This window comes from Pan troglodytes, chromosome 1 (assembly GCF_028858775.2).
Source record: "Pan troglodytes isolate AG18354 chromosome 1, NHGRI_mPanTro3-v2.0_pri, whole genome shotgun sequence".
Taxonomy (NCBI): domain Eukaryota; kingdom Metazoa; phylum Chordata; class Mammalia; order Primates; family Hominidae; genus Pan; species Pan troglodytes.
Genome location: NC_072398.2, coordinates 26,429,942 through 26,456,023, shown reverse-complemented (window position 1 = coordinate 26,456,023; position 26,082 = coordinate 26,429,942). Strand labels below are relative to the sequence as shown.

General features: G+C 39.0%; 1 protein-coding gene across 7 annotated transcripts in view; it reads left to right on the top strand.

Annotated features, from left to right (window-relative positions):
- Positions 1-26,082, top strand: part of MIA3 (MIA SH3 domain ER export factor 3) — a 48,417-nt gene that overhangs the window by 8,632 nt on the left and 13,703 nt on the right. For 3 of the 7 annotated variants that reach the window (XM_009441548.5, XM_016939348.3, XM_063809966.1), the window contains exons 4-13: positions 1,322-4,133; positions 5,906-6,067; positions 6,843-6,988; positions 19,205-19,336; positions 22,487-22,508; positions 23,950-24,038; positions 24,297-24,374; positions 24,456-24,566; positions 25,614-25,685; positions 25,865-25,969. In XM_009441548.5, the coding sequence (XP_009439823.3) occupies positions 1,322-4,133; positions 5,906-6,067; positions 6,843-6,988; positions 19,205-19,336; positions 22,487-22,508; positions 23,950-24,038; positions 24,297-24,374; positions 24,456-24,566; positions 25,614-25,685; positions 25,865-25,969 (3,729 nt within the window). Of the gene's footprint in view, positions 1-1,321; positions 4,134-5,905; positions 6,068-6,842; positions 6,989-17,904; positions 18,256-19,204; positions 19,337-22,486; positions 22,509-23,949; positions 24,039-24,296; positions 24,375-24,455; positions 24,567-25,613; positions 25,686-25,864; positions 25,970-26,082 lie in introns of those variants that run through there. The other 4 variants (XM_016939363.4, XM_063809960.1, XM_016939375.4 and 1 more) reach the window with 4 other exon arrangements.

Sequence of the window (26,082 nt, the reverse complement as noted above, 5' to 3'; positions counted from 1 at the left end):
TCCTATTGCCTGTTTGGCTTCACTCCTGATGAAGAGACTGCCCGGGATTTGAGTGTGAGACAGCAATTCATTGGTCACAGAGACCTGACCTGTTTTGGATTCTGTATACTAATTGTAGTTCCCACTGCATGATTCCTCTGATATTAAAAAAATTGGCTCAGAAGTGTGCATGATGGAAAGAGGGAAGTCATTCATCTCCAGTACACAGGACAGTTCTCACCAGAAGATTGTGAATGTTTAGTTAGGGGAAGAAAGTTATCTTTGTTGGTTTTTTAACTTTTCCATCATTTTATGGCTCCTTGTATGTCAATTTGCTTACTGGTGGAGGAAAGGAAAAATACAGATTTACTTGACAGTCCTGAAAGCAGATCTTAGTGACTGGCTAGAATCCTTATTTGGAGTTAGGTACCTACCTTACTGAATCTTGTTTTCAAGTTGTTCTTGTGGCAGTATGAAAATGGGGAGCCTCCTTTACACCATTCTTTGTTCTCTTACATTTTTATATCTCATGCACCTGTATCTCAGTAAGTTCCTTCTGAAGCTAATTTCTTTCCCCGTCCAAGGAAAATATGAGCCCCAAATCCATGTAGACTGAGAGCCTGACAGCCAGGTGATTCTGCCTGTTTCTGACTGGGTGAGCAGAGAAGTATGACATAGAGGGCACAATGTAGAGAAGCTGATGGTCTTTCAGCTCCTCCTGGATGGGTTATAAGGTGAATTCCCAGAACATCAGGCATAGATGATGGGAGTTGGGGAACCCAATAAATGACACCTTACTTTTCCCCACCTGTGCTCAAAACAAATTGAGAGACCCAGGAGTTGGGCAAATAGGAGATCAAAATGACCCCATTATTTACTGATAAAGCTGTTTGGAGTATGCAGAAATAATGGGCTTTCTAACATTGCAGTCTAAACTAAGATGGACTTATCCAGTCACAGACAGAGCTACCCAATAGGGGTCTCCCCAGGTGGGACTGTCCCTGTAAAACGGACAGCATGGAGGAACAGAATATGTGTTTCCTCTCCAGCAGGTCCCAAACAGAAAACAGGATTGGGACTGAGCAAACTCACCAGCCACATGAATCATTCTTCCCCTGGGGAAGAGAGAATGAAGGGAAGCCTGGAGTATTACTCAGATGGGAAAGTGGGTTCCAGCCTCCTATCCACCCACTGCCCAAGAACAGTCAGTGCCCAGTGTTGACGCAAAAGCTCCTCTAGAGCCAAACGTGAATTCGAGATTATCTCAATCATTAACGTGGATAAGACTTTGCTCTGGTGACACTTGGCTATTGACAGACTAATGTTTTTCTTTTTCTTACAGGAGACGGATTTTGTTTGTTTTGATGGAGGAAGAGATGATTTTCATAATTATAATGTAGAAGAACTTTTAGGGTTTTTGGAACTGTACAATTCTGCAGCTACAGATTCTGAGAAAGCTGTAGAAAAAACTTCACAGGATATGGAAAAAAACCCTGAATTATCTAAGGAAAGGGAACCTGAACCTGAACCAGTAGAAGCCAACTCAGAGGAAAGTGATAGTGTATTCTCAGAAAACACTGAGGATCTTCAGGAACAGTTTACAACTCAGAAGCACCACTCCCATGCAAACAGCCAAGCAAATCATGCTCAGGGAGAGCAGGCTTCATTTGAATCTTTTGAAGAAATGCTGCAAGATAAACTAAAAGTGCCAGAAAGTGAAAACAACAAAACCAGCAATAGTTCTCAGGTCTCAAATGAACAGGATAAGATTGATGCCTATAAACTTTTGAAAAAAGAAATGACTCTAGACTTGAAAACCAAATTTGGCTCAACAGCTGATGCACTTGTATCTGATGATGAGACAACCAGACTCGTTACTTCATTAGAAGATGATTTTGATGAGGAATTGGATACTGAGTATTATGCAGTTGGAAAGGAAGATGAGAACCAAGAAGACTTTGATGAGTTACCATTACTTACCTTTACAGATGGGGAAGATATGAAAACTCCAGCAAAGTCTGGCGTTGAGAAATATCCAACAGATAAAGAGCAGAATTCAAATGAAGAGGACAAGGTTCAGCTAACTGTGCCCCCTGGCATCAAAAATGATGATAAAAATATACTAACAACCTGGGGGGACACTATCTTCTCTATTGTCACAGGAGGTGAAGAAACAAGAGATACGATGGATTTAGAGAGCTCTAGTTCAGAGGAAGAAAAAGAAGATGATGATGATGCATTAGTCCCAGACAGCAAACAGGGGAAACCACAGTCAGCAACAGATTATAGTGACCCTGACAATGTAGATGATGGTCTTTTTATTGTAGACATTCCTAAAACAAATAATGACAAAGAAGTAAACGCAGAACATCACATTAAAGGAAAAGGGAGGGGAGTTCAGGAATCCAAGAGGGGCCTGGTACAAGATGAGACAGAATTAGAGGATGAAAATCAAGAAGGCATGATTGTGCACAGTTCTGTTCACAGCAATAACCTCAACTCTATGCCAGCTGCTGAAAAGGGTAAAGACACATTAAAATCAGCTTATGATGATACAGAAAATGACCTAAAAGGAGCAGCTATTCATATCTCAAAAGGAATGCTCCACGAAGAAAAGCCTGGAGAGCAGATTTTGGAAGGTGGCTCAGAGAGTGAATCTGCACAGAAAGCTGCAGGGAATCAAATGAATGACAGAAAGATTCAACAGGAATCCTTGGGTAGTGCACCACTCATGGGAGATGACCACCCTAACGCATCCAGAGACAGTGTGGAGGGAGACGCTTTGGTAAATGGGGCCAAACTGCACACGCTTTCAGTGGAGCATCAACGTGAGGAATTGAAAGAGGAATTAGTTCTTAAAACTCAAAACCAACCTAGATTCTCCTCTCCAGATGAGATTGATTTGCCCAGAGAACTGGAAGACGAGGTTCCCATTCTGGGAAGAAATCTTCCCTGGCAACAAGAAAGAGATGTGGCTGCCACAGCCGGTAAGCAAATGAGTGAGAAGATAAGGCTCTCTGAGGGAGAAGCCAAAGACGACTCCTTGGATGAAGAGTTTTTTCATCACAAGGCAATGCAGGGCACAGAGGTAGGACAGACAGACCAAACTGAGAGCACAGGGGGACCAGCTTTCCTTTCTAAAGTAGAAGAGGATGATTATCCCTCTGAAGAACTACTAGAGGATGAAAACGCTATAAATGCAAAACGGTCTAAAGAAAAAAACCCTGGGAATCAGGGCAGGCAGTTTGATGTTAATCTGCAAGTCCCTGACAGAGCAGTTTTAGGGACCATTCATCCAGATCCAGAAATTGAAGAAAGCAAGCAAGAAACTAGTATGATTTTGGATAGTGAACAAACAAGTGAGACTGCTGCCAAAGGGGTCAACACAGGAGGCAGGGAACCAAATACAATGGTGGAAAAAGAACGCCCTCTGGCAGATAAGAAAGCACAGAGACCATTTGAACGAAGTGACTTTTCTGACAGCATAAAAACTCAGACTCCAGAATTAGGTGAAGTGTTTCAGGATAAAGATTCTGATTATCTGAAGAACGACAACCCTGAGGAACATCTGAAGACCTCAGGGCTTGCAGGGGAGCCTGAGGGAGAACTCTCAAAAGAGGACCATGAGAACACAGAGAAATACATGGGCACAGAAAGCCAGGGGTCTGCTGCTTCAGACCCTGAAGATGACTCGTTCCACTGGACTCCACATACAAGTGTAGAGCCAGAGCATAGTGACAAGAGGGAGGACTTACTTATCATAAGCAGCTTCTTTAAAGAACAACAGTCTTTGCAGCGGCTCCAGAAGTACTTTAATGTCCATGAGCTGGAAGCCTTGCTACAAGAAATGTCATCAAAACTGAAGTCAGCGCAGCAGGAGAGCCTGCCCTATAATATGGAAAAAGTCCTAGATAAGGTCTTCCGTGCTTCTGAGTCACAAATTCTGAGCATAGCAGAAAAAATGCTTGATACTCGTGTGGCTGAAAATAGAGATCTGGGAATGAACGAAAATAACATATTTGAAGAGGCCGCAGTGCTTGATGACATTCAAGACCTCATCTATTTTGTCAGGTACAAGCACTCCACAGCAGAGGAGACAGCCACACTGGTGATGGCACCACCTCTAGAGGAAGGCTTGGGTGGAGCAATGGAAGGTGAGATGCCTATGGCCTTGTAGAACAGGGCTAGAGAAGCAGGTGGGTGGGTCGCTGAGGTGCCTCCTATCTTGTGAAGCTCTGTTCAGTTTCCAATGTGCCTAAAGGAGAGGGACAACACAGGGAGGTCCACATGTTCCTTCCTGCCATCTTTCTTTTAGGCTGGAGCATGGAGAAGAATTTCTTGCTGTTTCCCTTAGAATAGTTGAGACTGGTTAGCATTTTCAAAAGGAAACTTTGTAAAAAGCTAAAGAGAAAGATATAAACCAGAAAGTAATATACAAAATACCAATGTCATGTAAAATTATGAAAGGGTTTTATTGAACACAATTTTTCAGTCGTCAGATAACTGCTCTGTAACCATGGATTGACTGGTATAACTTTTAGATCAATGCCTTGGCTAAATTCCTACGTTCTCCCCAATTTTATCTTTTGTGGATGGCTTGTTCTTCCTGTTTCTTGGGAGCACTTACTCCAGTTAAACCCTCCTGGGCCGTAAGGTTCTTGCATGCAGATTAATCAAGATTGGGACAGGGATGCCTTCTAATGCAGTGCTTGATGCGTGGAAGCCATTCAGTTGAATTAACCCCGAGCCAATATCCTGACATAAGCATTCTGATTCCTAGTTCCTTGTTCTATTCTCTGCATCCAGGCTTTTCTCTTTCTTTTCTTTTCTTTCCCTTTGCCCACCTGCCCTTCCTTCCTTCCTTCCTCTTTCTTTTTTTCTTTTCTTTTTTTTTTTCTTAAGACAGGCTCTCACCCTGTCACCCAGGCTGGAGTATAGTGGCATGATCATAGCTCATTGCAGCCTCCAACTCCTAGGCCCAAGCGAACCTCCCATCTCAGCCTCCTAAGTGGCTAGGACTACAGGCATCCATCACTGTGCCCAAATAATTTTTATTTATTGTAGAGACAGGGTCTTGGTATGTTGCCCAGGTTGATCTTGAACTCTTGGCCTCAAGTGGCCCTCCTACTTTGGCCTCCCAAAGTACTGGGATTACAGGTGTGAGCTACCGCACCTGGTATATCCAGGCTTTTCAGACAGATGTATCTGAATCGAGAGTACCAAGGGGACAGGAAGCCACAGGAAAACATATTACTCCAGAGTGCTAATTTTTCCTAAGAAATGGGGGAGGAGAACTTTTTTGCATTTAATTAAAACATATATTTTGGATAAGAAGGCAATATTCAGATGAATTTTCAGGGTAAAATATGAGGCTACAAGGAAATTCACCTTTGCTGTGGATCACATTGGACTGTCCCCCAAGCCTCTTAGGAGAGGAGATGGCTTCACTTTGTTTGACTCTTAGAGGTACTTTGAAAGTATTCGAAAGACATCTCAGCAAGCTGCCTTGGCGTGGCAGCTTGAACTGTCTGTACTAGTTCTGTGAGAAAGGCATGCTAGGGTATGCAAGAGTTCATGTTACTTCTGTGCAGAATAGATGTTTCACATTTCTGCTCTTGAGTGGAATTCTCATTTGCACATTTATTTGTGTGGGTGTAGGCTGATTTGCCAAGGAAAGATGTTACTGAAGTCCCTACCATAAATGTATTTATTTATGAAATACTCCTCTGCAGATTTTATTATGTAGATTAGTCATCCTTTAAATGGAATAAAAGAAACTGAAACTCTTATTTCCCTGCCCAGTTGTGCTCCATGGGATGCCCATGCATGGAGGTCAATGTTGAGGTGCCCTGGTGTGGTCAGTGGGATTAGCCTAACAGGTAGTGTCATCAAGCTGTGCTAGCCCAGTGTATTCTTCTCACCCTAGAGATGCAACCACTGCATGAAGATAATTTCTCACGAGAGAAGACAGCAGAACTTAATGTGCAGGTTCCTGAAGAACCCACCCACTTGGACCAACGTGTGATTGGGGACACTCATGCCTCAGAAGTGTCACAGAAGCCAAATACTGAGAAAGACCTGGACCCAGGTAAAGCCTGCTAATTTTTTTCTACAAAGTGGAGAAATCATAAAGAAGGCCTTCTAGGAGATTCATTGTCAAAGGCAGGAGCTAGAGACTTGTTAAATTCAAAGGAAAAAAGGATCCCAGAGCTAATTGAGAGAAAAGCAGGCGTCAAGACAGATGGAGATCAAAAATAGGAAAGACACCAGAGACTATAACTAACCTACAAACCAATGTTTGGCTGTCACTATCTTGTGTAAATTATTTCAATCTAAAATATTATTCTTAAAAGGCCTTATGCTCTAAAACAGTAGTTTTCAACCAGACCAGCAGCATCAGAAACTCTGGGGGTGGAACCAGCAATCTGTGTTTAACAAGCCCTCCAGGAAAGACTGACCTGATGCAAATTACAGTTGGAGAACCACTGCTCTAAAACTCACAAATTCTGTTTTTCCTCTACTTTACCCCTCTCTTTCCAAATAAAATACAATGCAATGCAGTTCTTTTTTTTGATTTGCTATCTGGACATGGTAAGTAAAACTTCTTAAAATACAGTGAAGGGGTCCAAGTATGTTTATAGCATAAGCTCATAGGAGACGGTACAGAACACTGTAGTGTGTAATAGTCCAGGATAGACCGACACAAAGAGTATTTCACCACAGTGCACAGTAAACATCCAGTGAGAGATGAGAACGTTTACTTTCCAGGCACTGCCTAATATTTAGTGGATACTCAATAAGTATTTTTTAAAGAGAATTCTTATTCTAAAGCACAAAATGTCTATCTTTCCTCCCAATTCCAGGGCCAGTTACAACAGAAGACACTCCTATGGATGCTATTGATGCAAACAAGCAACTAGAGACAGCCGCCGAAGAGCCGGCAAGTGTCACACCTTTGGAAAACGCAATCCTTCTAATATATTCATTCATGTTTTATTTAACTAAGTCGGTAAGTTTAACATAGTTTTTTTTTTTAACTAAAATGTTGATTATTACAGTTTTTAAGTTGATTTTGAGCATGAGGTGAAGAACTTAAAATGTCTTTATGAACCTGACTCCTGATCCTTTGAAGAGAGACCCTGAAATGAGCCACAGGTGTGTGGCTTTAATGGGCTCTTAGTTCAGCACATGAGGAGGCTTTGCTGCATGCTGGAGCTGGGCACAAGCACACCTGTCAAACGTGGTTCTTCCTTTCAGGGACCTTTCAGTTTAGCCAGGAGAGAAAGACAGTCACTTGAAATGTAATATGATAATGGGCAGGAAGAGAAGTATTTACCTGATGGTAGAACAATCTGTGGCATAAATTGGTTCATCGTGGAGGGAGAGTGATAGGAAAGGCCAGAAATTCGCTGAAATATGCTTTAAGCAGATTCGAAAGACAGATGGGAGCTTGACTTGGAGTTGTCAAATAGAAGGGCTAGGGGAAGGATATGGGCAGGGGGGCGGGCAGCATGCAGTCAGGCAGAAGAAATAACACATTCAGAGAAGTGGAGGCATGAAGAAAAGGTTATTTGGGGAAGCCAGGGAAGCGTGGGTAGTTGGTGTTTTTTCTTTTTCTTTTTTTTTTAAATTGAGACAGGGTCTTGCTCTGTTGCCCAGGCAGGAGTGCATTGGCGTGATCTCAGCTCACTGCAACCTCTGCCTCCTGGGCTCAGGCGATCCTCCTGCTTCAGTCCCCTGAGTAGCTGGGATCACAAGTGTGCACCACCATGCCTGGCTATTTTTTGTAGAGGTGGGGTTTTGTGATGTTGCCCAGGTTGGTCTCGAACTCCTGAGCCCATGGGAGCTGCCCACCTTGGCCTCCCAAAGTGCTGGGATTACAGGCGTGAGCCACCATTCCCGGCCAGTTGGTGTTGTTAAAGTGTGGAGTTAAAATTAGCTGGGCAGGGTGGTGCACACCTGTAATCCCATCTACTTGGGAGGCTGAGGCAGGAGAATAGCTTGAGCCCGGGAGGCAAAGGTTGCAATTAGCTGAGATCTTGCCACTGCATTCCAGCCTGAGCAACAGAGCAAGACCCTGCCTCAGAAAAAATAAAAATAAAAAAGTATGGAGTTAGGAGGGAGAAGGTCTGTTGGAGGGACTCAGGGAAAGTCAGAAAGGAAATTGTACACCATAGTGAGTGGTCAGACCATTGTTGGCAGAGATCCTTGGAAGATTTTAAGCAGGAAAGGGATTGTCAGGTCTGTTTCTTAGAAAGAGTCACTTATGGCAGAATATTTATTCAGATCTTTCTAAAGGGAGCCATGCTCCAAATGAGACTAAATTTAATGTCTAGAAGCTTATCTAGGCTTTTTAGGACTTAGCTCCCCCTTGTGGTACTCGGTGGAACTGGACTTTTTTTCTTGGTAAATTAGAGGACTAAGCAAGCTCTTGAAGTTGGAGGCCAGGTTGCCCTTAGGGCTACAGAGAAAGTATGCTTCTCACCAAAGCCATTTCCTTTAGGTTCTGTTATTTCAAGACTCCAATAGGAAAGAGCGTTCTTGTTGTTTTTCTGTTAAAATCGATGGGTTTCAAGCCAAGATGATTTTATTTCAAATCCCAAAGCTATCGATTAGAAGTTTAGGGCAAATTACTAAACTTTGAACCTCAACTTTCTCATCTGAAAAATTTAGATAACACATACTCCAATTGTTGGTAAGAATTAAATGACATGATAATGTAAAATGTCTGGTGTAGCAACTGGCATTTTGTAAGATCTCATCCCTCACCTAATTCTCATTTGGATGGTCAGAGGGCATATAAAGACATTGAATACCTGGGGGTTTCAGGAGAAAGACCACCAGGATGGAAAACAAGTAGGAAAACCAAACCATTTTTCAGTATTATTCATGTTTGTTCTGGTGATAGCCACCTGGGTGAAGGTGTGTATTATCTTTGCAGTTGGAATAATGAAGTTTTCAGGGATTAAGACAGTCTCAGAATTCAGAATTTGGTTTTCAGAGTGAAATTATCACTTGAAAAATTTAACAGCCCCAGTTGTAGAAGGAATTCTTTATTCATTGTATTTCTAGATACGCACAGAGCCCTCTTCTAGGCCTGGGTTGGGGCATATAGGAGTGGTGTAGGATACGATCTGTGATCAGGGGATAACAGGGAATGACAGACATGAATGGCAAGATATAAGGGTGCAGTGTTATAAGATGCCGACTTGAGAGGGTTGTCAAAAGAGCATTTTGATGGCTAAATATGTACCAGAAATTGTGCTCGGAATACAAGATTCCAAGAGGTATAAAGTGTAATTCTGACTTTTGAAAGGCTTCAAAAAAGGTTTACCAAATACATGTGAAAATTGGAGAAAGTGGAGAATATAGGAAATAGTTTACGCAAAGTATCAAGTAGTTCATATAGATAATTGTTTCATAGGGTTGTGGAGTAATGGGGTGCTGACTTTATTGGGAAAACTATACCAGAGGTCAGACTCATAGATCAATAATTGATGAATAGTTAGTGGAATCTTAGGGTGGGAAGAGACCTTAGAAGCTACTAGTCCAACTTCTCAGTAGTCATAGCAATTCCCTGTACTCTAACCCTGCCATTTTGGGACCTGTGCATCACCGGTTCCTAGTGTAAGCCGCCTACCTTGCAAGGCTATACATTCCTTTGTTGCCTATTTCATTCTTATACTGACTCCAAATTTTCCTCCAGATGATTTCCTCTATAGAATCTAGTTTTCTTTTTACATAGTAATCCTTTAAATATTTGAAGTTATACTTTAATTTATTTTAGCATTTTATCCTGGAAAATTTCAAATATACAAAAGCAGAGAATCCATGGGACCATCACCCAATAATTCCCAAAAGTGACTGTACCATTTTATACTTCCATCAGCAGTTAATGAAACTTCCATTTGACCACACCTTCCCTAACACTTGGTATTATCAGTCTTAAATTTTAGCCATTGTAGTGGGTATGTCTTTCTGGTTTTAATTGTAATTCCTGATGATTAATGATATTGAGCACTTTTTCACTGCTTATTGGCCATACTTTTTTGTGTGTCAGTTCACTCTGACTAGCTGGAATTTAAATGTCTTGCAGCCCTGTGACAACTCTGGGAATTGTTTAGCTTACAGTTGTTCTTTTTTCCTTTAGTTATTCTTTGCCCATCCTCAAGGAATCTTACCCTACACAGGTGCTGTTTAGAATTCAGGCTGAGGCTGAAGGGGAGACCTCCTTGCATATTTCTGGAACTCTACTTGTTCCTAGTGTCCATCTTTTTTTTTTTTTTTTTTTTTGAGACAGAGTCTTGCTCTGTTGCCCAGGCTAGAGTGCTGTGGTGCCATCTTGGCTCATTGCAACCTCCACCTCCCGGGTTCAAGCGATTCTCCTTCCTCAGCCTCCCAAGTAGCTGGGATTACAGGCACCTGCCACCACACCCGGCTAATTTTTGTATTTTTCAGTAGAGACGGGGTTTCATCATCTTGGCCAGGCTGGTCTCGAACTCCTGACCTCGTGATCCACCGGCCTCGGCCTTCCAAAGTGCTGGGATTACAGGTGTGAGCCACTGTGCCCAGCCCATAGTATCCATCTTTCTGGTACCTTTTCCTGCATATTTCAGATGCCTCAGTCTCCCCGAGCTTTAATCTCTGCCTCCTCTGCAAGATTGGTGTACTCTGCTTGGGTTCCCTATCCCTGCACTGAAGTCAGGGGTCACAATTGTGTGCTGCCTGTTGTTCTCTATATGAAAAACAGTTTTTAAAATATCTTTTGTTTAGTTTGCTTGTTGCTTTCAGTGGGAGGGTGAGTCTCATACCAGTTACTGTCTATGGAGTTCTTTCTGTTATTATTGCAGTGCATTCATTGAAGAAACAGTTTTGTTTGGCTTCTAAGGTATATGATGGTCTAGATTTTGCTGACTACATCCCCCTGGTGTATTTTAACATGTTTCTCTGGTTCTTTATATTTCCTGGGAATTGATAGTTGCATCAGTAGTCAAATTCAGATTCAATTTTGTTTGTCAAGAATACTTAATAGGAGATGTTATGTACTTCCATCAGGAGGCATTTAACATCTGGGTGTCCCTCTTTTTTTAAAATTCTCTTTATATTGTTCCTCCTTCATTTAAAGGCTGGGGTATTTCTACAAAGAGAAACTTATGATCAAGTATTCTTTACACTGAGATTTGGCTTGTATAGTTAAGGCAGGGTAAATATTTGATTCTTTTTGTTTATTTAAACAGTTTTCAAAATAACGAGTTAGACAACTCATTCGTGGCATTATCAAATGATGCCCAAAGGGTTTTGTTTTTTTCTGACTCTTTCTAATAATCATTATGCTGTCATGGATTTAAAAATATTTGGTGTGTTTCAATCCAATCAAGAATTTTTTTTTTTTTTTTTTTTGGTTAAGATAGGGTCTCACCCTGTTTCCCAGGCTGGAGTGCAGTGGTGTGATCATGGCTCACTGCAGCCTCGACCTCTCTGGGCTCAGGTGATCCTCCTACCTCAGCCTCCTGAGTAGCTGGGACTACAGGTGTGCGCTACCATTTTTTATATTTTTTGTAGAGACGGGGTTTTGCCATGTTTCCCAGTCTGGTCTCAAAATCCTGGGCTCAAGTAATTTGCCTGCCTCAGCCTCCCTAAGTGTTGGGATTACAGACATGAGCCACCATGCCTGGCCAGTTATTCTTATTGATGATCAATTTACAATTATAATTGGAGATTTCAGTATCCCTTCTCAATAACTGATAGAATAGGAAGTCAATAAGGATCTAGAAGTTATGAACATCATCATTAACCAACTTGACATTATTGAGGTTTATGGAACATTCCACCCAAGAAGAGCAGAATACATATTATATACTTTTTAGTGCACATGAAGCGTTTACCAAAATAAACTATATTATCAGCCATAAAACAAGTCTAATGAATATAAAATGATTCAAGTAGTACAAAGTCTGTTCTCTTCACAATATAATTAAGTTAGAAATGAATAATGGAAATATCTGGAAAATCCCCAAATATTTGGAAACTAGGTGACACACTTCTTTCTGAACATCTTATGAGTTTAAAAGGAAAAGGAGAAATTAGTATTTTGAGATGAATGAAAATGAAAACAGGCCAGGCGCAGTGGCATCCCAGCACTTTGGAAGGCGGAGGCAGGAGGATCACTTGAGCCCAGAACTTCAAGACCAGCCTAAACATGGTGAAATCCTGTTTCTACAAAACACACACACACACACACACACACACACAGCTGGGCATGGTGGCACGTGTCTGTAGTCCCAGCTACTCAGGAGGCTGAAGTGGGAAGGTTGCTTGAGCCCAGGAGGTCGAGGCTGCAGTGAGCAGAGATTGTACCACTGCACTCCAGCCTGGGTGACAGAATGAGACCTTGTCTCAAGAAAAGAAAAAAAAATAAAGACAAGAAAATGAAAACAAATATATCAAGTGTGTACAATGTCGCCAAAGAACGAGTGGGAAATGTATAGCACTACCTATATTAGAAAAAAAAGGAAAGGTCTCAAATAAGTGACTTTATTTTCCACCAACAGAGACTAGAAAAAGAAAAGCAAATTAATCCTCAAGTAAACAGGAGAAAAGAAATAATGAAGATAAGAGCATAATTCAGTGAAATAGAAAACAAAAGGAAAAGAGAGAAAATCAATGTAACCAAAACCTGGTTCTTTGAGATTAATAAAACTGATTAACCTATAGCCAAAGTGAACAGGGAAAGAAGAGAGGGAATACAGATTACCAATAGCAGCAATCAGAGAGACATCACCACATATTCTTCAGATGTTAGAATTATAATAAGGGAATATTATGAGCAATTTATGTCAACTAATTTGACAATTTAGATGAAGAAATTCTATCTAAGACACAGACTGCAAAAGCTCATTCAGGAAGAAACAGATAACCTTATGACTATTAAGTAAATTGGATTTACAGCTAAAAACCTTTCCACAAAGAAAACCTAGATGGCTTCACTGCTGAATTCTATTAAACTTAAGAGGAAGAAATAATACAAATTCTACACAAACTTGTCTATTAAACTGAAGAGGAGAAAATACTTCCCAGCTCATTGTATGAAGCTGATGTTACCAGGATATCAAAACAAGGCAAAGACAAAGACAAGTAAGAAAGAAAACCACAGACCAGTATCTCTCATAAACATTGGTACAAAAATTCTAAACAAAAATTTTAGCAAATCAAATCCAGCAATATATAAAAAGGAAAATACTCTATGACCAAATAGGGTTAACACCAAGAATACAAAGTTTGTTTAACATTTGAAAATCAGTGTAATTAACCATAATGACAAACTTTAAAAAGACAATCCATATGTTCAGTTCAACAAACACAGAAAACCACTTTGAAAAAAATCTAAAATTGATTACTATGTAATTTAAAAAACAATGTATCAACAAACTAGGAATGGAAGGGAACTTAAATCACTTTTATGAAAGACTTAAACATCATACTTAATAGTGAATGATTGAATGTTTTTCCCCCAAGATCCAGAAGTGAAACAAACTCTCGTTACATCTGTTCAGTGTTATAAGGCAATAGCCAGTGCACTAAGGCAAGAAAAAGAAATAAAATGCATCCACATTGGGAAATAAGTAAAATTGTCTTTTTTTGCAGACAACATGCATAAAATCTGGTGGGATGTAGAAAAAAATCTAGTTTAGTAAGTTTGCTAGATAAAGATTTACATCTAAAAGCAATTGTATTTATATATCGTAGCAATGAGCAATTGGAAATTGAAGTTAAATTCCATGTACAATAGTATCAAAAATATGGAGTACTTATGGATAAATGTGGCAAAAAGTGTGTAAGACATATGCATTAAAAACTATAAAATATTGCTGATAGAAATTAAAGAAGACCTAAATAGATGGAGAGATAGACCTTGTTTATGAGTCAGAAGACTATATTGTTAAGCTCCCCAATTTGATCACTTGCATTAACATAGCCCCAATTAAAATCTCAGAAGGATTTTTTTTTAAATGACAAGCTGATTCTACAATTCATATGGAAACTGCAGAGGACCTAGAATAGCCCAAGCATCATGTAATTTCAAGACTTACTATAAAGCTCTGGTAATTAAGACAGCAGATGAATAGACCATTGGAACAAAATAGAAAATCTGGAAATATACATGTATGACAGTGGACTTCTGACAAAGGTGGAAAGACAATTAAATGTAAAAAGGAAAGTCTTTTCAACAAATGGTACCAAAACTATTAGATATTTATATGCAAAAAATTGATCCATACCTCACATGATGTACATAAATTAACTCAAAGCAGATCATAGACTTAAATGTAAACCCTAAAACCATAAAACTTCTAGGAAAAATTAAGAGAAAAATTTTGTTGAACTTGGATTGGCAAAGATTTCTTACAGTTGACATCAAAAGTATGATTCATAAAGGAGAAATTTGATTATTTGGATTTAATCAAAATAAAAACATCTCTTCAAAACACACTGTTATACAAACTACAGACTGGGAAAGAGTCACTGCAAAGCATCTATCTGATAAAATATTTGTATTCAGAATACATAAAGAACTCTCAAAATTCATCTAAAAAAATGTAATGCAGTAAAATTACACTTTACCAAGGAAGATATACCAATTGCAAGTAAGCACATTTAAAAATGTTCACCATAATTATCAGGGAAATGCCAATTTAAAGCAGAATGAGTTACCACTACACACTTACTATAATGGCTAAAATTTCAAAAACTGATTTTACCATGTGTTGGAGAAGATGTGGAGGAAATGGAAGTATCATACACTGCTGATGGGGATGTGAAGTGGTACAGCTGTCTTGAAAAACAGCTTGTCAGTTTCTTAAGAAGGTAAACCTACACTGGTCATATGATCCAGCCATTCTTCTCCTAAACATTTACCTGAGACACATTTACCCAAGTGAAAATAAATTATACATGCATAGAAAGACTTGTAGGTCAATGTTTTTGACAGTTTATTTTTTCTGCCCAGCTGGCACATTTACTGGCATTAAATATAAGACCCTTCCCTTCCCTGGCACCAGGAAGCCATGCCCAAGGGGTATCCCTCTGCCCCATTTCTGCAACAAACTCTTCAGGTCTTAGCAGCAGCCTGAGCTGCCCCCAGGGCTCTGGGCTGCTGAATCGTCTGGCTCATCATTTCCATGACAGCCGGTGTCATGGTGTGCTCCTGGAGAGCTGGTGGATTTTCTCTATCTGCTTGGTTAGGAAGTCTGTCTTCCTCTTCAAGAAGTCCTTGGCATCCTCAGCTATCTTATCTACATAGTACCCAGTTCCTACATCAATGAGCACATGTTCCACATCATGCAGCTTCTCAGGGACATATATTAAACTCGTCAGTGGGAGGAGTAATTCTCTTCCCTCATTGTTCTTACTCAGCATGTTCAGACAGTCCTTGGCTTCTACATACTTGGTCTGTACCACTTTGAGCTGGGCAATGGAGGTGGACAAGAACTCCATTTCCTGGTCCAGCTGGTTCTTGCGGCAGATTCATCTCCGTGATAGTCTTGGAAGTTTTATTTATAAAAGCCTAAAACTGGAAAAAATCAAATATCCATCTATAGATGACAGATAAACAGATTATGGCATACCCATACAATGAAATGCTACTCAGCAATTAAAAAAAGAACCATTATAGATATGTGCAGCAATGTGGGTGAATTTCAAATTATGCTGAATGAGAGAAGCCAGAGAAAATATAATCGTGCATTATTACATACATATAAAACTTTAGGAAATGCAAACTAATCTATTATGACAGACATTCTGCTTCAGGGGCAGGGAGGGATGAAAAGGGGCAGGAGATTACCAAGGGAATAAGGAGACTTTGGGAGGTTGACTATGTTGGTTGTGATGATGGTTTCACAGGCGTATTCATATGCAAAACTGATCAAACTGTGCACTTTAAATACATATAACTTATTGAATGTCATATTTCCCTCAAAGCTGTAAAGAAAAAAAATCCTAACTTTCTTAGATAAAAGTAGTAGTCTCTACTTTTCTCTACCTTTTAAAAAAATGTATTCTGACAGCATACCCTAGCAGTATATAAAATTATTTTCTTTTATAGCTTCACAGTATACTTTGTTGTATTTAATATGTCTTTCATTCATGGCCATTTTGGTTGTTTCTAGTCTTTTGTCATAAGTAATGCTGGAATAATATCGTTTTGTGCATATATTTTTTCAGCATTTGTTGTTATATCCCCAGTATCTTTGAGATAGATCTTTAGAAGTAGGATTGTTGAGTCAGTAGGTAAATACACAAGTTATTTCGGGAGACGTTGCCAAATCATAGGGGTTGTATGATTTTATATAAAGATCAGCATAGCATGAGAGTGCCTGCTTCCTCCACATTCTCTCACCTACAGAGTGTGTTGTCAAATGTTTGGATCTTGCCAAGATAAGTGAGAAATCATATTTCATTGTAGGTTCATTTTGTATTTCTTGTATCATGAGTGAGGCAGAGCATGTTTCCATATGTTTTTAAATTATTTGCATTTCTTTTCCTGGGATCTGTTCATTACCTCAGCCCATTTTTCTATAGGTTTGCTGGCGGCTATCTTCTTATTTGTAAAGCACTTTATATTTTAGGAATATTAATCCTTCATAATATGTTACAAATATTTTTTCTTAGGTTACCATTGCCAAACTTTGATTATTTTGCAATTTTTTTGGATGGGGTTGGGCAAGTTTTTTTGGTTTTCCAGTAATCAAATTTACAAATATTTTCCTTTGTTGCTTTTGGATTTTGATACATAATTAGGAAGGTCTTGCCCACTCACATAATACATAGAGACAGTCACTCAATTTTTTCAACTACTTGTTTTCATTTTTTACATTCAGGTTTCTGATTAACTTGGAATTTATGAACAATGAGAAAAAGATCCAGTTTTATCATTTTCCATATTGTTATCTAGATATGTAATACCACTTATTAAAAAGTCTGTTAACCAGCTGCCTTGCTGTATCGCAAATTTCCAGTGCAGTTGGGTCTATTTCTGGATTTTTTATTCTGCCCCGTGGTCGGTCTGCATCCTTGGGCCAGTACCATACTGTTATTACAGATCCTGCCCTCCTCTTGTACCACACCCTTCACTGCTCTTCTTTCTCAGGGTTTTCCTGCTTGTTCTTGCTTGATTGTTCCTCTGAGTTGACTTTATATTCAACTCGAAGAGAGACCTTTAAAGGTCTAAAAATGGTATTTTTTATCTACAGATACCATTTTTTCCCCACAGATTAAATGTCCCCGGTTTCTTCAACTTTTGGAACGTGATTTCCATACTATTCATTATCCTTGTCCTTTTCCACAAGTCATGTAACCTTAAGATGTGGCCGGACACTTGTAGTCCCAGCTTCTTAGATGGCTTGAGCCCCGGAGTTCGAGTCCAGCCTGGGCAACATAGGGAGACTCCCTCCCCTTCCCCGCAGCCACCATCTAAAAAAAAAAGTGGGACCCATAACTCAACCCATGTGCATGGGGGTGACACGATGACATGACTCCTGGGTAAGACTTTTTAATAGAGTGTCGGCAAGAATGTGAGACAGCGAGCGCAATGGAGGTCTGGAGGCGGAACAGTAAGCAGAGGACTGAGTGGGCAGGGAAGAAAGGCCGCGCACTGCAGCGGCGCCCCATCTGAGCGGTGGTCCTTCCACGCTGTGACAGGAAGGGCCAGCTCCGGGCCGGCACGAGAGACCTGCTTTTCTCCTTTTCCCCAGCTGCCGCCCACAATCCTCCTCCAGGTAGATCCCTGGCCTGCTTACTCCGGGGCTCTTTAAGTCGCCGGTTCCTGGCGGAAGCGCCAGTCACTCCCGCCTCCCTTTACTGGGATTCTTCCGCTCTAGCCCTATTCGCTCTTCTCCCCCGTCACCTCGATAGTTGGTTCCGTCCGCTCTGGCCCCGCCCTCGCCGGCCGGCTCCTTTGGTGCCTTGAGGTGCGCCAGGGGCAGTGGCTGATGACGTGTTTTATAGGCGGCATAAAGCGAAAGTGCAGGCAGCAGTGGAAGGCGAAGTTGAATCCCAGAGTCCGCCCCCTGAACTGGGGCCTTTCCGGAGGAGGAAGCTCTGAAAAACAGGGGGCCCAGTGCCATTCCGCAGGGAATTGTCGCTTGCGTTCAGCTGTTCTACACAATGGACTCAGTACCTGCCACTGTGCCTTCTATCACCGCTACCCCGGGGGACCCGGAACTTGTGGGACCCCTGTCTGTGCTCTACGCAGCCTTCATAGCCAAGCTGCTGGAGGTGACAGTCCCGATTCCCGGGGAGGGACCCAAGCTGTCACAGGCGGGTGGATGAGTTCTAAGCAGATTGGGTGCACTGATTGTGCAAAGGAGAAATGGAGTGTGTCAGATCCGAGGAAAGCAAGACGTTTCTATGCTGTTTAGGGAGGCAGGTGGGAGTGTGTTTGAGAAGGTTTCGTCACTCTTTTTTTTTTTAATTGAGTACTTACGAAGTGACAACACTTTATGTTCTGGTGTGAAGTCATGATCAAAACACAGAGAACCTACAGGTCTTTTCTGCATAACCCCCGGCTCTGTTGTGGGATGGGACCAGTGTGATAGTGTACTTGTAGAGGGCTGTGGAAACAGCATAGAGCAGACAGGTGTTTAATGCACTGTTTTCAAGGAAACATTTAGAATTAAGGCACTAAATTCAAAGCGGTTTATCTAGATCAGTTATCAGGAGCTATCCGAACTTAGTCAGCATTTGTTCTTTGTTTATGTAAGTCGATTTAAGATTTTAAATCTTAGAGGAATAAAACGTTATTTGTGATATTCATTATCATCATATTGGTTTTATTTGCAGCCATAAAAAGTTAGTTACTTGTATATAAAAGGTTTTTTGTCTTATGTGGTTTTTTAAGCAATAAAAACCAATTTATTCAAGACAAAAGTATGATGCAGAGAGATTCCAGCCACGTTTTAGATAACATATTGTATCAGGGCCTATTGAAACTAGAAATATATGCCCAACCTAAAGACATTTAGAGTCATAGTACTTCAAAACACCACAGGCCGAACAATAAGTATGAGACTCCCAGTATCCTGTTTTTCTTAAAGCAGTGAGAGCTACTGAAGATTTTTGAGGGGATAGGTATCTGATAGAGTTGGTTTAGAATTTCTGTGAATGAGTCTTTGTGACTGCTTTATGGTAAGCTTCTTTAAGGTTTCTCATTATTTCTAACATTCAGCTAGTTGCTACATTGCCTGATGATGTTCAGCCTGGGCCTGATTTTTATGGACTGCCATGGAAACCTGTACTTATCACTGCCTTCTTGGGAATTGCTTCGTTTGCCGTTTTCTTATGGAGAACTGTCCTTGTTGTGAGTAAATTAATGCATACTTTAACTCATAAATTCAAGTATGGTTTTATAATCACAGTCCTTTTGTTTCTTTTTCAGTTTCTAATATGAACAGAAATTAATGCTTTTAATTCAAGCTAACCTTGTAAAATAATTTAGTATAATTTTTGTGTTGGTAAATTCTTAAGTGAATAAGACAACATGTATAATCTCAATGGGAAAACTACAGTTTATATGTGTCTTATATCAAAATCTAAATTTTAAGAATTAGGTGGGTCTTTATTTCAACTCACAAAGGATAAAAAGAAAGAATTAGATAGGTCATATGTACACTGTTAGTAGAACTAGGAATTCTTAGAGCCATCCTGAAAAATAGTTTCATGATGTGTATGATAAGCCTTAAAAATGGTTATATCCTATTATATTGTATTAATGTCATGTCTAGTAATCGATCCTAAAGAAATAACCAGTCAGCCAGGCACAGTGGCTCACACCTGTAATCCCAGCACTTTGAGAGTCCGAGGCAGGTGGATCACTTGAGGCCAGGAGTTCGAGACCAGCCTAGCCAACATGATGAAACCCCATCTCTTCTAAAAATACGAAAATTAGCCAGGTGTTGTGGCACATGCCTGTAATCCCAGCTACTCGGGATGCTGAGGCAGAGAATCGCTTGAACCTGGGAGGCGGAGGCTGCAGTGAGCTGAGATGTGCCACTGCACTCCAGCCTGGGTGACAGAGTGAGACTCCATCTCAAAAAAAAAAAAAAAAGAAAGAAAGAAATAACCAATCATGCATTAAATATCTTACATGGCCGGGCGTGGTGGCTCACACCTGCAATACCAGCACTTTGGGAGGCGGAGGCGGGTGGATCATGTAAGGCCAGGAGTTTGAGACCAGCCTGACCAACAAGACAAAACCCCATCTCTACTAAAAATACAAAACTTAGCTGGGGGTGGTGGCAGGAGCCTGTAATCCCAGCTACTTGGGAGGCTGAGGCAGGAGAATCGCTTGAACTGGGGAGGCAGATCATGCCACTGCACTCCAGCCTAGGCGACAAAGTGAGACTCTGTCTCAAAAAAAAAAGTTTTAAATATCTTACATGAGAGCATTCAGCAGAACAGTATTTATTAGAGTGAAAACTTTGACACAACCTACTGTGATTCACAGTGGGAAAATTGTTAAATTATTGTATGTTCATATAATGGGATATTAGGCTGCTTTATGTAATTCAAAGACATAGGAGCACAACAAATACTCGCAATTTAACATGAAGTAGAAAAAAAGTAGAAACCAAGACTTTAAGGTATAGATAAACTGTATATTACATAAACATACACACAGAAAATAAATGCTGCAAGGAAATACAATAAAATGATAAAAATTCTTATATCTAGGAGATGAGGTAAGTTTTCAGTTTTTAAAAAATGTGTATTTTCCAGATTTTCTGATTTGATCATGTACTATTTTACTCAGAAAATATCTTTTTATTTCGAAATGCAAATTATATCATGTGTAAAGACACATCGTTAATTTTTTTATCTTCTGTGCAGAATTTGCCTTTCAGACTTAAACATATGTATGTATAAGTGTGTATACTCATACTTGTACATCCTTATGATTATACTATATAGCATTCAGCTTCATAGTTATTTAACATAATTGGGAGAAGATTATTTGTGTAAATGAGCTTTGCAGATGAAAAGCTTTGTATTGAAACTTCACAGTTAAAATGGCCAAAATTATTGGATGCAAATCTTTCTAAAACTGAGTACTCTTTTTCTGATTTCGTAATTATATCACATATATCATCATTAATAAATTTTCTCTGCTTTCACAATTGATTGTAAAATTACTTAAAAAGAAGGGTCTTTTTTCCTGTGAGGCCTTCTCTAACCTCCTGGTGCTTTTCTTCAGATAAAAAGGGAGAATCAAAGGGTAAATGGAAGGGGAAAAGTTGAAAACATTTTACATTTCCCACTCTTGTTTCTCCTATTTGTTAATAAAAAAATTCTAACGCCTTTTTCGTTTTTCAGAAAGTTATATAGGCTCTGTGTCCTAACTGCTGTTCCTCAGCCTCAGCACTTGACTTTTGGAACCTTGGTCTCTGCTTGCCTGTTAGTTTGGGTGAAATGGAGCAGAGGAATTAGCAAGGCCATGACATTAGGGAGATAGTAATTTCTTTCCATGTTGGAATTTTCTGAATGCATATTCCTATAACAATGGTATTATAAGTGAGATTTAGATACTGGAATTATTATGTATACAGTATATGAATTATTGTATTACAGTATATTATGTAAACAGTATATTTACTGAGCTTATGGATGATTTGTGGACTGGTGTTAGTATCTCATCAACATAACATTTGAAAGGGAAAATATGTTCTGGGTTGCAAAGAAATTTAGTAATATTCTTTTTACAATATTAGTTACTGCTTAGATTTTCTTGTCCTATAATTTAGTGCTGTCTTTGGGGGATGATTTGGGTGCCCTTTCAGGAAGATGATAGTTGTCATTTCTCTTGTTGCTTATGCATTTTCCTCTAGTAGTCTTCTCTTCCCTGTCAGGTTTATGAGCACTGTTTTTAGTGGTCTAGGAAAATCACATAATCTAGCTTAGTATTTATAGCATTATTTTAAAATTCAGCCAGCAGTCAACTTTGAGTAGGATTTCTGAGATGTTTTCTGGAGAGCAAAAGAGGTGTGTATCTTAGTACGAAGATCATACCTTTAATTATGTTTTCTCAGAGTCTTTTTGAGTAGTCATTGTTTTTAGATTTCTTTCTGGCTATTTGGAGTTGTCAAATAAGTGACTTTGAGTAAATAAAACGTTAATATATTTATTATCAAAAATATTAGCCATTTCTGTTATTCAAGTTAAGTGCTCATTTTGTAAGACTGGTGCTCATTTAGATATATAAACATATCTTTAGCTGTGCAAAGTAAGATATTTACCTCAGTGCTTTATCTGTCAGACCACAACATATCACTACTGGTTAAATTTGAAATGCTTTTTAACCTTTTTAAGTTTTTTCATCTTGAGGATTCATTATGCTAAACCAAAGTTTTATTAAATTCTCATTTGGTTACAATTCTGACAGTTGTATTAGAAACTATATACATCTATTAATAAAATGTTTGACATCAAATTTAATTTTATTTCTCTTTTCTAGGTGAAGGATAGAGTATATCAAGGTAAATCTTTAGGCTTATTTTGTTATTTGTACTAGTCCCTCTGTATTGGTGTTTGATATGGATTTTATATATAAGTAGTTTTAGTAACTTCTGATGTCTGACTGACTTATAGCTTCTGAAAACTTTACTGTTCCTAGGTTGCCAGGTTGTATGATAGAGTAAATGGTGATGCTACCAACTGAGATGGGAGATGAGGAGGAACGAATTGTGGGAGTAGGGAGAAGATCATTAATTTGGGGCAGATTGACCATAAATGTTGATGTAGTACCAATTTATTACATGTGACCAGTGTCCCTGTGCTAATGATTTAGTCAGTACATTAAATATTTATTTAAGTAGATAATTTGAGAACTAGAAATATAAATCAGCATGCCTGCATTTTCTGTTTCTCTTTGCAAATGACATATTTGAAGTGATGCCATTTTCTGAGAAGAAAGATGCTTCATGCAGGGAGGAATATTGAGCTATAACATTTTACTGTATATCCCATCTTGGAAATAAATTAAACTCTCATTGAAATAAAGGTTCTTATTAATTTTTCTTAAATCCTAACAGTATTTTTACATCCTTATTCTTGTTAGCAGATTGCTTTTTGTATTAATCTGTTCTCACACTGCTATAAAGAAATACCCAAGTCCTGGTGTGGTGGCTCATGCCTGTAATCCCAACACTTTGGGAGGCCAAAGCGGAGGATTGCTTGAGCTCAGGAGTTCGAGACCAGCCTGGGCAACATGGAGAAACCCCATCTCTATAAAAAAAATATAAAAGTTAGCTGGGTGTGGTGGCACACACCTGTAGTCCCAGCTACTCAGGAGGCTGAGGCAGGAGGATTGCTTGAGCTTGGGAGGCGGAGTTTGCAGTGAGCTGAGATTGCACCACTAAACTCCAGGCTGGACAACAGAGCAAGACCCTGTCTCAAAAAAAGAAATACCTGATACTGGATAATTTATAAGAAGTTTAATTAGCTCATGTTTTTGCAGGCTATAGGAAGTATAGCGGCATCTGCTTCTGAGGAGGCCTCAGGGAGCTTTTACTCACAGCAGAAGGCAAAGCGAGAGCAGGCCATCTTACATGGTGGGAGCAGGAGCAAGAGAGAGTGAGCGGCGAGGTGCTGCACACTTTTAAAACCAGATTCCACAAGAACTCAGTCACCATCACAGAGTAGCACCACAGGGTTGGTGATAAACCACTCATGAGAAATCTACCCTTGTGATCCAATCACCTTCCACCAGGCCCCACCTGAACACTGGGTACTATAATTTGTTATGAGATTTGATGGGGACTCAGAACCAAACCATATCACTTTTTAAAACCATAATAGTTATGCTGAGAAGTTCTTTTTCCTCATAGTGCAAGATAATATGTCTTTGCTGCTGATACATTGGGTAATTCAATTTCATTTAGTGATCATAATAACCTTATTATTTTTTTCTTTTTTCAGTCACGGAACAGCAAATTTCTGAGAAGTTGAAGACTATCATGAAAGAAAATACAGAACTTGTACAAAAATTGTCAAATTATGAACAGAAGGTATAATTATTCTTTGTTTTTTTTTTTTTTTTTTTCATGGTCCCAGCTTGAATTATTTGTCACCTATCTTATAGTTCAGTTACTATGGTATTTTTAAATAGTATTTATTATTACATTAATTCCTATAAACCATCCAGATCTTAAGCAGTCATATGTGTAAAGTACTGTTTTCTTCTGTAAGAGGTCAGTCACTTGAAAATAAGTTCTGGTAGCACTATACTTTATATTTCTGGATTCTGAATGCTTTATTTTATATAGATCAAGGAATCAAAGAAACATGTTCAGGAAACCAGGAAACAAAATATGATTCTCTCTGATGAAGCAATTAAATTTAAGGTAAAAACTTCTTTTGGGGATTACATTTTAAAACAAAAGTAAAAGTAATGAGTATAACTAACCTTAATATCTTTTTTGTAGGATAAAATCAAGACACTTGAAAAAAATCAGGAAATTCTGGATGACACAGCTAAAAATCTTCGTGTTATGCTAGAATCTGAGAGAGAACAGAATGTCAAGAATCAGGACTTGGTAAGAGTTTTGCTGCTAAGTATTACTAATAATTTGGGTTTTGAACTCTTTTGTAGATTGAGTTGAACTCTTTATTTTCCATGCTGTTATGTGAAGTAAGAGTGCGAGTCAGGGAAGTTGAACCTACTTCTGTCCATTTTTGTGGAATTTTAAGTACTTACACAAGAAATTATTCTTACAGGCCTAGGAAGTATTTTGGTTCTCAACCCTAGGTAATTGTCATATTGCTTGGCTCTGCCCTCTGAAACATGTGGAACAACTAAGAAACCCAGTTGAACAGTCCTTGTGTTTTGTTTTGTTTTGTTTTGTTTTGCAAAGTTTTTTTTTTTTTTTTGCTATAAACATTTTATTTTATTAATAGAATAGTTTTAGAATGACCTAAAAGTTGCAAAGATAGTAGAGAGGGTTCCATAAATCCCACACCCTATTAATCTTGATGACCTCGTTGAGGTAGTATTGCCAGGTTTCTTCACTGTAAAATTACTTTTTTTTTTTAAACTTTTTGCATTATTGTACTCTTTGGAAGGAAGTTACTAACACAGCCCACAGTTAAAAAGTGAAGGGTTATGCTCCATCCTCTTGAGGAGCCAGAATCTTCATAAATTATCTAGAATTCTATATGGGTGATCTGTCTATTCTCACTCCAATCCTACCATTTTTAATTTAGGCAAGAGAATTTTTAAAGTACCTTGGGGATTATTTTTTTCTCTTGCCACAAGAAAAAAAAAAGTCACATTGATTTGAACTGGTTTACTTAAAAGATTTTTCAATTTCTTTTCTTTCACCTTTTAGTCTGGTCATCTACCACATTTTATTCTAACCAGGAAGGTTGTGTATGCTGTGAAATATTTATGCCTTTGATTATTTTCCCTTACCTCTTTAAGTTCTTGATTTTTCCCGAGGGCAAAACTGAAACACCTGCTTTTACCTGAAACATAGGGGATGGCTCTGGGACATACTTTGTTGATGTTTCTTCTTCTTAGTATGTATCCCAGTGTTTCTACTAAAATCCTAATATGCATTTTGTGTTCTGTTTTTACATGGCAGATATCAGAAAACAAGAAATCTATAGAGAAGTTAAAGGATGTTATTTCAATGAATGCCTCAGAATTTTCAGAGGTAAAGCTGACTATAATTCCTGCAGGATATTAATACTATATCATAGTTTGATTGCAGAGCAAAAATTTGATGTATGCTAAAATGTGCAAAAAATGAAAACTATGTGATGTTGGGTTGGAAAAGTAACTTTTTCTGGTTTTCTTTGGAATTAATTCACTAACAGGAGTGTTTTGCATTAGGTTCAGATTGCACTTAATGAAGCTAAGCTTAGTGAAGAGAAGGTGAAGTCTGAATGCCATCGGGTTCAAGAAGAAAATGCTAGGCTTAAGAAGAAAAAAGAGCAGGTAAAGGAAAGTGCGTGTCCTAGGTCATGTAAAATAGAGAACCCAGTATCATACCTCATGAATGCCTTTACTCAGCTCTATTTTTAAGGTAATATATATGCAGGATTCTGTTC